The sequence below is a fragment of the Gekko japonicus genome, unplaced genomic scaffold (assembly GCF_001447785.1).
Source record: "Gekko japonicus isolate JY-2015 unplaced genomic scaffold, Gekko_japonicus_V1.1 scaffold927, whole genome shotgun sequence".
Classification (NCBI taxonomy): domain Eukaryota; kingdom Metazoa; phylum Chordata; class Lepidosauria; order Squamata; family Gekkonidae; genus Gekko; species Gekko japonicus.
Window position 1 is genome coordinate 562,803 of NW_015169805.1, and position 14,354 is coordinate 577,156.

General features: G+C 41.7%; 1 protein-coding gene across 1 annotated transcript in view; it reads right to left on the bottom strand.

Annotated features, from left to right (window-relative positions):
• UGGT2 (UDP-glucose glycoprotein glucosyltransferase 2) overlaps positions 1-14,354 on the bottom strand; it is a 140,968-nt gene that overhangs the window by 87,095 nt on the left and 39,519 nt on the right. Inside the window, exon 9 of the mRNA XM_015417131.1 lies at positions 9,705-9,765. Within this exon, the coding sequence (XP_015272617.1) occupies positions 9,705-9,765 (61 nt within the window). The remainder of the gene's footprint in view (positions 1-9,704; positions 9,766-14,354) is intronic.

Genomic DNA, 14,354 nt, shown 5'->3' on the forward strand with positions numbered 1-14,354 from the left:
TTAAACAAGCATTTGCCTCAGCAGTAATATCAACGTTTAAAAGTGTATTCGGAGAACAACAGGCTCCACGGGAGGAGATAGATAATAAAGAGGGACTGGAACGAGGTTCACCTGTGTTAAAACCGCAAGATCTTGACCAGGAGAGGGAGCCCTTAGTTAACCAAGCCTTATACGCAGAGGATGTACTACAGGATCATGAACTTCTTGTGGGGAGTCAACCAAAAAAACGGCATAGTCCGAGACTTAAAACACAACAAAAAAACCGATTTGCCAAAAAGGGACTAATTAAGGAAAAAAGAGGGCTAAGGAAAGTGAGATGGAACTTTAAATATTACATAAGAACAAAGATTCTCGTAAAGAAGGGGAAACCTCAGAGCCAAGAATTAAAGCGACATGAACGAAAAAAGTTTAGGAGCTTAAAGACAGCCCAGAAGGAACAATGGAGAAAAGGACATATCTTAATTTGCCAGGGGAAGGAAAAGAAGAAACTTAAAAGATTTAAGAAGAACTTTAGGTACAACAAAAGATTGATGATCTATCTGTGGGAAGGGACCTGGCAAAGTTTGGTCTTAAGACAATTGGAATTTAAGAACTTCTGGCATTTGAAAGAAGTAGAAAGAGAAGAAGAAGAATTAGAGAAAGGAAGGGGAGGTAGGAGAAAAGGGATGTATCTGCCTTTGATAGCCATATGTGGTATTAGGGTATGGTAAGAATGGAAAGATGAATTAGGAGTAATGTAACAATATGTAACAATATGTAATATTATAACTAATTAGTAGTGTAGAATTGTTGAAGTTGAACTACTATTCGAGGCAATTGTTTTGCATAAAGGATAAGTTTGAAATTGAGATGGAATGTAGCAATATGAAATATTACAACCAATTAGGAATGTGTAATTGTTAAAGTTGAACTATTATATGGGGAAACTGTCTGTACAAGTATTGGTTGGGAACTGGAAGATAATTGAGATCTGTAGTAATTTGATTTAAAAGTAATCCTCATAGAGGAGGGGGAAGATTATAATAAAACAGTCCTGTTATTGTGGTAAGAACTAAGTGGAACCAGGAAGGTGTACTTTTAGGTATAAAATATTATTTTGCAATGCTACATAAGGATACTTTATCATTAAGGAAAACTGTGGTTGAAATAGGGTAGAGAGTGTGGTCTGATAATAATAAGTTGGACAAAGGATCAATATCTATGAATTTAATAGAAACTAAGATGATGTGTTTTACAGAAAGCAAGAAGGGGAGATAGGGAAAACTAGTTGCTAAAATGGTTGGATTTTGACCAAGTGTAAGTAAAATGGAAATATGGTATAAAATAGCTATAGGATGCGCTACTAGAAACTGTAACGGAGAAGTGGTAAACTAAAAGAATGATATTTATGGTTATTGTATAATGCTATAATGCTACAAGGTACCAAAGATATGTATACCTATATATGATGTATGTGTGTGATGTATGTCTTTGTTTGTTTTTTGATATGTGTTGAAATTAATAAATAGATTATTAAAAAAAAAGGGGGAAATAAGGAAAAACCGGCCGTGGAAAGGTGTTTGGGATTTTAAATGACGTGACGAACTTGAAGGGGGTAAGAGACAATTTTCTGCTAAAAGTGCCATTACCCTTTAAGAAGCTTAATATTTTGAAATATAGTTGAACCTGATGGATTGAAGTGTGAGGAGATGGATGGAGATACTAAAACCGGAGTGCTCGCATGGGAACAGTTTCAAAAGTTTGGTAGAAGAAGTAAAGCAAGCTTTCAAATTAGCCCAAGGGAAGGCAGTTTAAACTGCCTCTCCTCCCTTCCAAGGGGGGGCTTGCCCGGGAACCCTGCAGCCGCGTGGCACCCAGGCAAGCCAAGGGAAGGCATGGGGTGTGGCCTAATAGGCCAATGAGCCATGCTGTCAGGGGTGTGGCCTAATATGCTAATGAGTTTCTACTGTTGGGTGTGGCCTATTATGCTAATGAGTTCCTGCTGGACTTTGTCTACAAAAAAATCCCTGCTTCCACATTTGATTCTTCAGGACACCTTACAATAATGTGTCTCGTATACTCAGCCCCTATGCAGCACCAAAAATCATTTTGAGTGTCACATTTGAACACAATGGCATTGTTCATTCACTACCCTTTACAGACAGGGGCTGCCAGAAACTCTATAGTTTAGCATCCTTGTTCCCACTTCCCGACCCTCCCACCAGTTGCCTGGCAACCCTAATTACAGGTCAAAGTTAAATCCAGCTGTGATGGATTGCACAGAAAAGCAGGCTTTTTAAAATTCTGCTTGTGCCAGAGAGTCGGGGAGTTCAAGAGTTAATCTTCCCTGGAGATAAGAGCTTATGTGATTGGCTGTTCTACCCACACTCTCTGATTCAACAGCATCAGCTGAGAGAGGAAATAAAACAGCTGATCTGGACAGAAAAGATTCATTCGCCTTTTGAGTCACTTTTGGTCATTGTCCGTAATCTAATGCCTGGGTCAGTAGCCAGAGGGTTTGGCTTCTGAGGGAAACGACTTTGGGAGTCAGAGATTTCTGTCAGGGAATTGTCAGAAAAGTACTTCTATAGGGAGACAAGAAGAGAGACTCCATTGTCTAAAATATATTAAAAACTACTCTGAAGGAGAATTCAGATTCTCAGTCAAGAAAGCTACAGTACTGCTTTATTCAGACATACAGTACTTAAAAGAGGGATTTGGCAGGAGGTTTGAGGAGTCAGAGAGAACTCCCGGACAAGACAAATAGGAAAAGGAGTTACTGCTTCTTAGGGACAAGAACTTCTAGCCAGTAGGAAGAGGTTGGGAAGAAAACCCTGGTCTGTGATAAAGGGGAAGAGCTTAGATACCTCAAGAGTTACTGGAAGCAGTGTTCCCTCTAAGCTGAGTTAGTGTGAGCTAGCTCACAGTGTTTTAGCCTCCGGCTCACCCATTTTTGTCCTCACTCAGGAAGGATGGCTCCAGAGCAGACTAATTTATGCAGTAGCCAAATCACCTGCTCACAACTTTAATGCCAGTAGCTCAGAAAGTAGAATTTTTGCTCACAAGACTCCACAGCTTAGAGGGAACATTGACTGGAAGGCTATAATATCTAAAGGAAAAACCTATACCTCTGAAGAGAGAAACCCAGAAGAACTAAGACAACGCTATCCTCTAAGAAACTGTATTTAAGATTCTGTGTAACAGCTGAAAAATATAACAAGCAAAAACCTCTCACTGAAAACAATTTGAAACTCAGAAATTAAGCTGCACCAACACTGTCTTGTTTGTTCAAAAAAAACTCAATTCTGTATATGTATATTTGAAAGTTTTACCTCAGCAACTTCTATATCTTGCATCTTCATATTTATGGATACTCTGACTGTTCTGTTTTTGAACATTAATTTTACCCCACACGCCATTTCATGAGGGTATTTTAAAACAAGACAGCTCCTGTATTTCCTGTGCTGGGTCATAAGCCTAAACTAATATCTGCAACAGGGTGGGGCAGTTATTAAAGTTTATAAAATAATGAAAAAATACACACTACTGAAGGGTGGCTCAGTCACTGAAGGGAACTAAAAATATTTTTGGCGGGAAGATCTGCCTGGGAGTGGGGAAGTGTCAGGGGTCTGTTATTCCAGCTATATGCCAGAAACAGGAGGACACTAGGCAGCTATGCCCCATCTTGCTTTTGCGGGCACCAGGCCATCACCTATCGCCTCAGTCCTTTTGCTGGCTGTGGGGCACTGGTGTTGACTGGGCCTTATTCATTAACTTTATAGGTCAAAACTGACCGTTAACATTTACTAATATTGCTAATTTAAATCCAGTCTTGATTTAGAAATCCAGCAAAGCTCAAGACAGTCAAGGTGTTACTGGAAAATATCTTTCAACATTTCAAAACAAAAAGTGACTTCCCTGTGTTTTAGGTCCAATTCAGATACCACAAACCAAACATTTGTTGATTTGTGACAATTATGAGCCTGGTTAATTGCCAGATTGACACGCTCCCTCCTTCTTGCCTTCCCCTTGCACAGACTCCCTTACTGAGGTTGATTTCTATCACAGCAACTAGTGAAGAATTCCCACTGCTGTTGTGTGTTTTTTAAAAAAAGGTAGAAAAGCAGCCTCCATTTGCCCAGGCAATGACATTCAAATGTCACAACACACTGAAGACTTTGGTCTTCAAGCTTGGCATGAGGAAAGGTGGCTTAAAATTAACCTGCTTCAGTCCCCTTATGGAACAAACTGAGATTTGTTCTTGACATCGAAAATGAGGCTTCGCGCCAGATGCCTGAGAGCCAGTCTGGTGCAGGGGTTAAGGGCACGGACTCTAATCTGGGAGAACCGGGTTTGATTCCCCACTCCTCCACTTGCACCTGGCTGGATGACCTTGGGCAAGCTGTAGTTCTGATAAGAGCAGTTTCTGTCAAGAGCTCTCTCAGCCCCACCCACCTCACAGGGTGTCTGTTGTGGGGAGGGGAAGGGAAAGGAGTTTGTAAGCCGCTCTGAGACACCTTTGGGTAGTGAAGGGCGGGGTATAAATCCAATCTCTTCTTCTTCTTCTTCTTAAACTGTGTTCGCTGTTGTAATTACTGTGGACTCCATTACAGAGAGAAAATCCAGCTGAACTGACTGGGCTCACTTGTCTCTTAGACTGGATGGGGCTCAGCCACTCATCTACCAGATCTGGTCTGAGTCTAGATTTGTATGTGTGAAAGATAACATGGTAACAGCTACACTGTATAGCCCCCAGTGCTTGTGCGTGAGATTTGCTCTTGGAGTCCTACATTAAAATAATGGCTCATTTCTGCATTTGCTTATGGCAAACAGTCTATAAACTGCGAGTCAGAATATGTTCCACCCCATAACGTAGGTGTGACAAAGGCAGGCAGAATTAAAGGCTATAAAGCTCTTGTATACAACAGGGCTGTTCTGTGTTTCTTCTGTCCTACGTGCAGTGAAAAAAGGACCTCTCAATTAGGAGACACTATTTCACTGAGCCTGGTACAAAAGCTGTACTCTACAAGGGCCACACAAAGTGAGCTCTTTCCACTAGGTTAAGTAAAAAAAACAACAACCCCAGAGTAAAAATGAGAAAATGGCTTTCACAAGCCTACAAAACTTGAAACATTATTTTGGTTGGAACATCTTCCGGAACGTAGCTACTTACCCCTGAATGCTTTCCTGACTGCATCTAATCATCATATACTTTTCAGTCCTTAATAGCCTTTAGCCTCTTTCCTGTATTGCATTTTCTATTCAACTTTCATTATCTTAGAGGGGAATCTTTCAGTTCTGCACAGCTTGAGACCTTGCCTCTCCTGCTGTTAGACGAATATCCTGTAGCTCAAAACGGCATGACAATTTATTCTGCTGTACCACTGATGTCTGAATTGCTGCCAAAAACTTATATTCCAACAAAACAGAGATTGCTTTTTACCACTGTGTTCATGTGAACTCAAAAATATCTTTTTCATGCGGTCCCCAAGGACGGCGTAACGGTATGCGGTCAGGTTTAATTTGCACCCAAATTAATCCCAAAATGTCATTTTATATATACGCATGTTCAAAGGACTGACAGCCTTTTGCTTCCGCTCTTCAAAGTTACGTTTTAATCTCCTTCATGTGGCAGGTTCAAAACAGGGAGTACCAATTTAACGTGTGTCTAAATACACTCCAGCTTGCCATTTTGACAATGTAATTTGTGCAAATGTATTAGGGCCGCCTCTAATGAAACATTAGTTTAGAGATGACATTTGAAGGAGAGGCTCAAAGGTCTTCTGTCAGGTAACAGGATTTTCCAAAAAGAGACGGCAACTGACATCGGAACACATTCAGATCTATTTTAAGAGCTGTTTAACTACCAGTTCCCGATACCATTTTATACTGCGTTTCTACAGCTGCTGCAGTCTAATAAAAGTGAGTAATCTGCAGTGAGGCAAAGAAAGAGAGAGAGGAAAAATTAAAATAGGAATTTGTGAAAAGACGCCTACCTACTGAAAAGAGCAAGAGGCTCAAAGGAAAAAATAGCTCCAGGGTTTTAAAATGAAAGAAAATTGTTAGGCCACAGCACAGATGTGTCAGGAGTTCATTTTTAAAAAAATGCCTGTATTGTATCTGTTTTGGGGGACACTTCTGCCAGCAGAGAGGGGGGTGGAGGTTCCATGGATGCACCTTTCCCATTGCAGACGCCCTCCCACCCTTTGGCCCCTATGCTGTCCATGAGTATCCTCTCTGGACCCCGTGAACATTTTGGAAGTCTCAGTGGGCTACAGGAGGAGGGATTCCCTCCACCGGCTCCGCTCCCATGTCTTGTGGAATAAAAACCACCATGCTCTGAATAGAGATTTTATGGACATGAAGTTCAGAATTGGGCTGAAACATCTATGGGGGGGGGGGGGGGGGGAAGACCCCCCCCGTGAAAAACTTTGTGGGGGGGGGGGGGGAGAGATGCATCCTGCCAGTAAACATTGGTACTCAGAAACAGTACATTCCAGTGAAATCAGTGAGATTTCTTTCCTATAAGAGATTTTAGCATTTTAATCAAGGTAAATTTAACCAAAACGTATAACAAATACCTCTTCGGTAAGCAATTCCGTTTCTGAAAATGCACCATTAAATTTGGAAAGACAAATTTAAAAATATAGAAAAGAGAAACATTTTGGCACCATTGCTTTCCCTCTACTACAGAACTTGAAAAGAGTCCCAGCTTGGCCATCAAGGATACCCCAAAATGCAACAGACACCGAGGGGTAGAAGAGTTCTTCTGCTGCACCAAACACAACAGAACATTGTATTAACAGCTTAAAGACTAGCCCTTCATTTATTTACCCCATTTATACCACACTTTTCTCCCCAGTCGGGAACCAGAGTGACTAACATCATTCTCCTCTCCTCCATCGTATCCTCACAACAACCCTCTGAGGCAGGTCAGGCTGAGAGACTGTGTGACTGGCCCAAGGCCACCCAGCAAGCTTCCATAGCAGAGGAGGGATCTGAACCCAGCAGCCCCAGATTCTAGTCTGACACTCTAGCCAGTATACGACACCGGCCCAGACTCGACACATGAGGCCCAAGGGAACAGCGAGTGCTCTCGCACAACCCCCACTGGACTGATCAGGAGGACAAGGAAATACTTGCAGCACGCAGTTCTGTTTATTTTACTGAGGAATGGAGAACTTCCCACTGAGGGCTGGGGTGGTATGATTTATTTAGATTATTTATTTATCAGATTTATACCCCACCCTCCCAGCCGAAGACGGCTCAGGGCGGCTTACATAAAAGAAGAAAACACACAAGCAAGCAATTTAAACAATCCTAAAACCATACGAAAATGATCCAACATTGTAAGGTGCTAAACATTAAGTAATACGGATAAATATTATTAGATGATGGCAACCATCCTTCAGTGATCCTTCAGTAATGGTTACAGTGCCAGACTAGGAATTGGGATGACCAGGTTAGAATCTAACCAGGTTAGAATCCCCTGCTCCACCCTGGAAGCCCACCAAGTGACCGTGAGCCCATCACAATCCCTCAGCCTAACCCAACCTCACAAGGTTGTTGCTCGCCCACCGCCTCGCCGACGTGGGGATTCGGGGGCTTGCCTTGCAATGACTTGTCTCCTTTCTCCAAGGTTGGGGACAAAGGGTGGTGCTTGGGGAGAAGCTGTCCCAGGGACACCCACTAGTTTGTGGGGTGCCTCAAGGGGCAGTTCTCTCCCCGATGTTGTTTAACATCTATATGCGCCCCCTTGCCCAGATTGCCCGGAGACACGGGCTAGGGTGCCATCAATACGCGGATGACACCCAGCTCTATCTGCTGTTACGCGGTCAGTCTGGCTCTACCCCAGAAGATCTGGACCGAGCGTTGCGGGACGTAGCGGGCTGGCTTAGACTGAGTTGACTGAAACGGAATCCAACGAAGATGGAGGTCCTATGCCTGAATCGGAGTGGTACGGGGGTAGGGGTCCCACTTCTGGCCTTCGGTGGGGCACCATTGGTGCCAGCTCCGAGGGTCAGGAGTTTGGGAGTTCTCCTGGAAGCTTCCTTGACAATGGAGGCCCAGGTAGCAGCCACTGCCAAGGCAGCCTTTTACCATCTGCGGCTGATTAGGCAGTTGGTTCCCTTCCTCGAACGCAATGATCTGGCATCAGTGATCCATGCTATGGTCACCTCGAGGCTGGATTACTGCAATGCTCTCTACATGGGGCTGCCCTTGGGGCAACTCCGGAAGCTGCAGCTCGTGCAGAATGCCGCGGCCAGGTTGCTGATGGGCCTCCCCATGAGGGAACACATCCAACCTGTGCTGAGGTCGCTGCACTGGCTGCCAATAGCATTCCGGATACGCTTCAAGGTGCTGGTTTTGACCTTTAAAGCCCTAAATGGTCTGGGGCCTGTCTACCTGAGGGACCGCCTTTCCCCATATGTTCCCCTGAGGCACTGAGATCGCTTCGTCCCCCCAGGCCCTAGAGACGCTAAGTTAACACCAACAAGAACTAGGGCGTTTTCCCTAGCTACACGGGTATTATGGAATCAGCTCCCAAATGAAATTTGAGCTCTGCGGGATCTTCAACAAGGGCCTGTAAAACGGAGCTCTTCCACTAGGCCATTCTAAGACTGAGGTGCTTGCCCCAACACCAACATCAATTTAAATACTGTGATCAATAGCCTGACAAAAACCCAGACTACGGCGGTAGTTATCTTGGATGCTATTAATACCGCCATCCTCTATGAATGTACTAGTACTTTAAGATATGTTTTATCATTATATCGTCGTGCTTTTATTTAATTCTGTGTTTTTAGCTGTTTTAACGTATCGTGTGTAAGCCAGAGCTTTGCCTCAGCAGGGAGAGCGAGATACAAATCAATCAATCAATCAATAAAGGATGAAGGCATAGGGTTGCCAACACCCAGGTGGGACCTGGAGATCTCATGGAATTAGTATTCTATCGAACACTTGTCAAGGATGCTGTAGGCTGATCCCGCATTGACTAGGGGGTTGGGACTAGATGGTCTGTACGGCCCCTTCCAACTCAGTGATTCTTGGACCTCCAGAGATCAGTTCCCTGGGAAAAAATGGCTACTTTGCAGAGTGGACTCCATGTGGCATTATACCCTGCTGGAGCTCCCGTCCCCCTCCCCAGTTCCAAATCTCCAGGACTTTCCCAACCCAGGGTTGGCAGCCCTGGCCTAATACAAGCTAAAGATCTGTGCATCAATTCACATTTAACATCCACACTAAAGAGCGGCAGAACTCCTAGCAACGTCCGCATCGAAGGCAAGATCTTACAGCATAATGGGCAGGGCATACCGTTTCCAACAGAGAAATGTATAAATTACCCTGTTTGTGGGCATTTGTGTGCTGAGCTGATTGATGTTGGACTTCAGAGGTCACTTAAAGGTGCTTACTTCAGGCTTAAAGCTCAGCCCCTGGGGGCATCGTTTGAACATTAATGGCCTGATTTTCGGTCCTCACGGGCAGCTGGAATGCCAGTTGCTCAGCAGGCTGGCAAAGGAGGCCAGGCCACGTATAACTTCGGGAAAATGTCACAAGCGGTAAAGACCATAATTGATTAGAAAAGACTGTCGGGGGGGGGGGGGGGTTAACATTTTGGTTGGGTTTTTTGGTTGTTTTTTTTAAAGTTACATGAGAATATACTATCTCGCAGAACAGTATGATTCATTATTTTCTTTTGCATAATTAAAAAAAAAGAAACCAACCTTTTGGTTTTCCTTTATTTCTTTCCGCATTTGCAGGTTTGCCAGCACTCTGGTCAGGGATCTGAAGAAAGTAAAAATCCTGACATCACTAAGAAATTGTTCAACATTTGAAAAACTCCCCCCCCCCCAATCTTGTGGGAGGGAATAAATAATCAGAGTAAGCTTTGATGCGAATTATGGTGACATTACAACTTTGTTGTTGGAGGAGGAGGAAGTGCCAGTACTCTAGAAGGTTACACGGATTCCCCCCAATTCCCCACTCAGGACTTGGGCGATTCGTCCCCTCAAAGGTGCCAGTAATCAGTACCGGTGAATACCGTGACAATAAAATGCCCTGGTTTAGCCTACACTGGAGATAGCCAACTTCTGTATCTTGAAGAGTCACTATCGTCCAGAAGAAACAAAAATCTGGGAGCTGGAAGTGTATTTCGTTGCATAAACGAATAATCCTCACAAATGACCGGGCTCTGTAATCAAATCAGTGCTACCTAGTAGTAAAGGCCTGCCTGGGAGCGGAGCAAATGTGTCAGGATGCTACAAAGTCATCAAGCTGAGGGGATCATGAGACCGATGGACATGTTTTCCCACAGAAAAAGTCTTCCAAGAGGAAAGTTGCAGGTGAGTAGCCATGTCGGCCATCGGTAGAAGAGAAAGGGTTAAATCCAGCAGCACCTTAAAGTCCAACAAGATTTCCATAGTATGAGCTTGGACTCTTGAAAACTTATACCCTGGAAATTTCCGGTTCCGGTCGTAACAGGGACGGTCGTGGTCGGGGTGCGCTCCTGACCGAAAATCGCCCTATTGCCCTACCTTCAAGGAAGAGGTCGCCAACGGGTGTCCAAACTTCCAAAGAGGGACAAGGAAAGTCTCTCCAGCAGGGAGCTCTGTTTTTCCGGGCTGCAGGAGCAAGCGGCGGCTTGTTTTTGGACCAGGAAAGTTGCTCCGGTGCAGGAGGTGGGGCTGCACCCAGCGAGGCTTCTCCGGCTGGGTAAAGTTAACGGCGGAACCAAGCAGAGATTCTTCCCGAAGGTGTTGGCACATCAAAAGAAATTTTTTCCAGGTATCTTTACCAAAAGAACTCTGCAAACCTCTTAGTAGGATCCAAGAAAACTTTATTTGGCGACTTAGAGAGTTGTAGAACTTCAAGAGGAAGAAGAAAAAAAGCGGCGAATCTAAGATCGCGACTCTCCGGCTTGTTTTACAAAACGCTGCGTTTAAAGGGACCGCGCTCAGCAGCGTTCAACAGCTTTAAAAAGCATACTATTGGAAGACAACAGGGCAACGTAATCAGGGAGACACAGGGAGGCAAGCACCAGAGAAGAACAACATAGAACAAACAACCAGAAAACAGCGGAAAAGAGAAGGCAGGGAGGACTCAAAGGACAGAAATAGTGGTTGGTCTTCAAGGTTTACGAAGACAACAGAGGCGAAATGGAGAGACACTCATAGAAACGAAGAAGACTAAAAAGAACTGAACTGTGGTATAACATTGTGAGAGTGTTGATTTTCTGTTTTTTTGTGGTTGATATTTTTGTGGTTGATATTTTTATTGCTTTGTTTGGTTGTTTGTCTTTGGTGCCAAAGCTTAAGGGTGTGAATGGTGATACTAGGAGTGTTATTAGGAGGGGGGAAATTTCTGATGAATGTTTTGGAAGGGGGTAAATTAATTGTATATAAGTTAAAGTAATTAATTGGGGAAATCAACTAGGAAGGGGTAAAAATTCTTGATTTTGAATGATTTGAATGATATAATGAATTGAAACTCATGATTTAACTGGAAATGATAAGAGGTCAAGTGGTACTTGATATTTGATGGGTAACAGGTTGTAATAAGAGAAGCTAGGATATATATATGCTGTGAGCTCAATTCGGCAGAATAAAATTATTAAGAAACTCAGCAGTCAAAACTTGGGATTAAAGGGAAGGGCCCAACAAAAAATCTCTTTTTCTTGTGGCTAAAGGATTGGGTTAAAATTGTGGGGGTTGGTTAATATATAATGCTGAGTGGTGTCATTGGTGGTGGATAAAGTAGATTTGAAATTTCAGCAAGTAGTGAGAATTATAAACACAAATTTAAATTATAGGGTGTATTAGAAGTTGACAAAGAACATAAATTATGGACAAAACCACGGGAGGAAGAAGACCCTCCTTTTCAAACCCCCCAAGTATACCACAAATGAACCCAAAAGAGCTACAAAATCTGATCCAGGAATCAATGCTAGGTGTAATTAATACAGCCGTGGAGACAGCAGTAGCTAAAGCGATACAACCATTACAAAAAAAACTCGAGGAACTGTCTAAGTTAGATGACATTTCAAATCAATTGACGATACAGACGGAGGAGATTAAAAAACAATTGGCTGAAAATAAGCAAGAGATAGCTTCTTTAGTAAATATGACAAATAAGTTGGAATTGAAAGTGGGAAATACAGAGGAAAAATTACAGGAGGTGGAAAATAAGCAAGAATCCCTAGAAGAGGCGGTTATTAAACTGGAAATGGAAAAGGCGTCATATATTCTTAGATTACAAAACTTACCAGAAAAGAAAGATGAAGATCTAAAACAAGAAATAAGCCAGGCGTTGGCCGAATTTCTAGAGATAGAATCGATTGGAGAAATAGAGACAAATATAGAGGCAGCCTATAGAGTTAATTCTGCCTATGCAAGGCGTAATAAAGTTCCCAGGGAAGTTCAAATAAAATTCATTAGGAGAGACCAAAAAGACAAGATATTGAAATTGACAAACGAAAAGACCCTTAAAATAAATGACACACAAGTTAAAATTTTACGGGAGATACCATGGAGGGTTAGAGAAAAGAGACTAGAATACTCCATCCTGGTTGACCTTCTGAAAAGTCAGAATATCCAGTATAGGTGGCTGGTTCCAGAGGGTATTTTCTTTATGTATAAAGGGAAAAGATTTAGGATAAATTCAATATTTAAGTTAGAAGACTTCTTGGAAAAATACGGAAAGGACCTAGGTTGGTTAGAGGAAAAAGAAGAATCTACAGAATCAGAAGATGAATCTCAGAAACAAGAGGAGGCAGGCAGTAATAAAGAGGAAAAGGAAGGGGGAAAAAAAAAGAAAAATAGAAAGGGGAGATATACATATGCCCCCAAAATGACTACAAGACTGCAACAAAGAACAAATAAGAGTCACAGAGAACAAGACAAAGATGAGTAGTCAGGGTATAAAAATAATCTCTATCAATATAAATGGATTAAATTCCCCGCAAAAGAGATCTAGAACCTATTTACAATTAAAAAAACAAAATGTAGATATAATCTGCATTCAGGAGACACACATTAAAAAGGATGATGCACATTTACTAGAAAATAAAAAACTAGGAAAACTATTCTTGGCAGCAGATGCTACAAAGAAAAAAAAAGGGGTAGCTATATATGTTAAGGAAAAATTACAACCAGAGCTATTATTTGCATCTGAAGATGGTAGAATGGTGTTGATTAAGATATATAGACAAAATAAATCGGCTTTAATTGCTAATATATATGCTCCAAACGAAAATTTAGAAAAGTTTTTCAGACAATTGAGAGAAGTATTGGTGAATTTAATGTGTGATGAAATCTGTATTGTAGGTGACTTTAATGCAGTATATGATAGGTTAATGGATAGAAAATACTTGGATAAAAAACAGAGACGAGGAAATGAATTGCCTAAAGCCTTTTTACAAACAATAGAAGAATTTAAACTCGTAGATGCGTGGAGAACTCAGAATATAGATAAAAAGGATTTCACCTATTATTCCAGCCGACACAGATCTTGGTCTAGGTTGGACATGATGTGGGTCTCCGTAGAAATGATAAATGATGTGAAAGAGATTGAAATCTTGCCAGCAACCTATGCTGACCATAACCCAATTGTATGTACTTTAACAGATGTATTAAAAAAAAGAAGATGGACCTTAAATACATGGTTATTAAAAGATAAAAAATTCCTATTGGAATCCAAAAAGGAATTTAAGATGTTCTTTAAAGAAAATATGACAGCAGAGGTACCTGTAGAAATTATATGGGACACATTTAAGGCCTATTCAAGAGGATGGTTTATAAGGCAAAATGCGTGGAAGAAAAAACAAAAAGATAGGGAATTGAACTTGATAAAGGAAAATATTAAGATAGAAGAAAAGGAAATGAAAAAAGCAAAGGATAACTTGCAAGAAATAAAAAATAAAATTAATCAACTACAGCATCATCTAAATTGTATTTTAACTCAAGAAGTGGCAACAAAAGTAAAATTTGCAAGACAACGATATTTCGAGCAAGCCAATAAGCCAACGAGATGGCTGGCGTATAAACTTAGAGAGGAAAGAGAAAAAAAAACAATAAAAAGTTTAAAAGACGAGAAAGGACAGGAAAAATTTCTTTTAAAAGATTTGAAAGAGATCGTGGAAAATTTTTATTAAAAACTATATAAAAGAGATGATGTTAATTTAGAAGACATAAAAAGATATTTTGATAAATATCTAGAAGGAAAATTTACTGAAGAGCAAAGGAGAGATCTAAATGAGCGAGTAACTATATGTGAAATTACAGAGGCGATAAGAAATCAAAACAATAATAAAATGCCAGGTCCAGATGGAATTCCTATAGAGTTCTATAAGGCTTTTGAGGAGGAAATAGCATTACCGC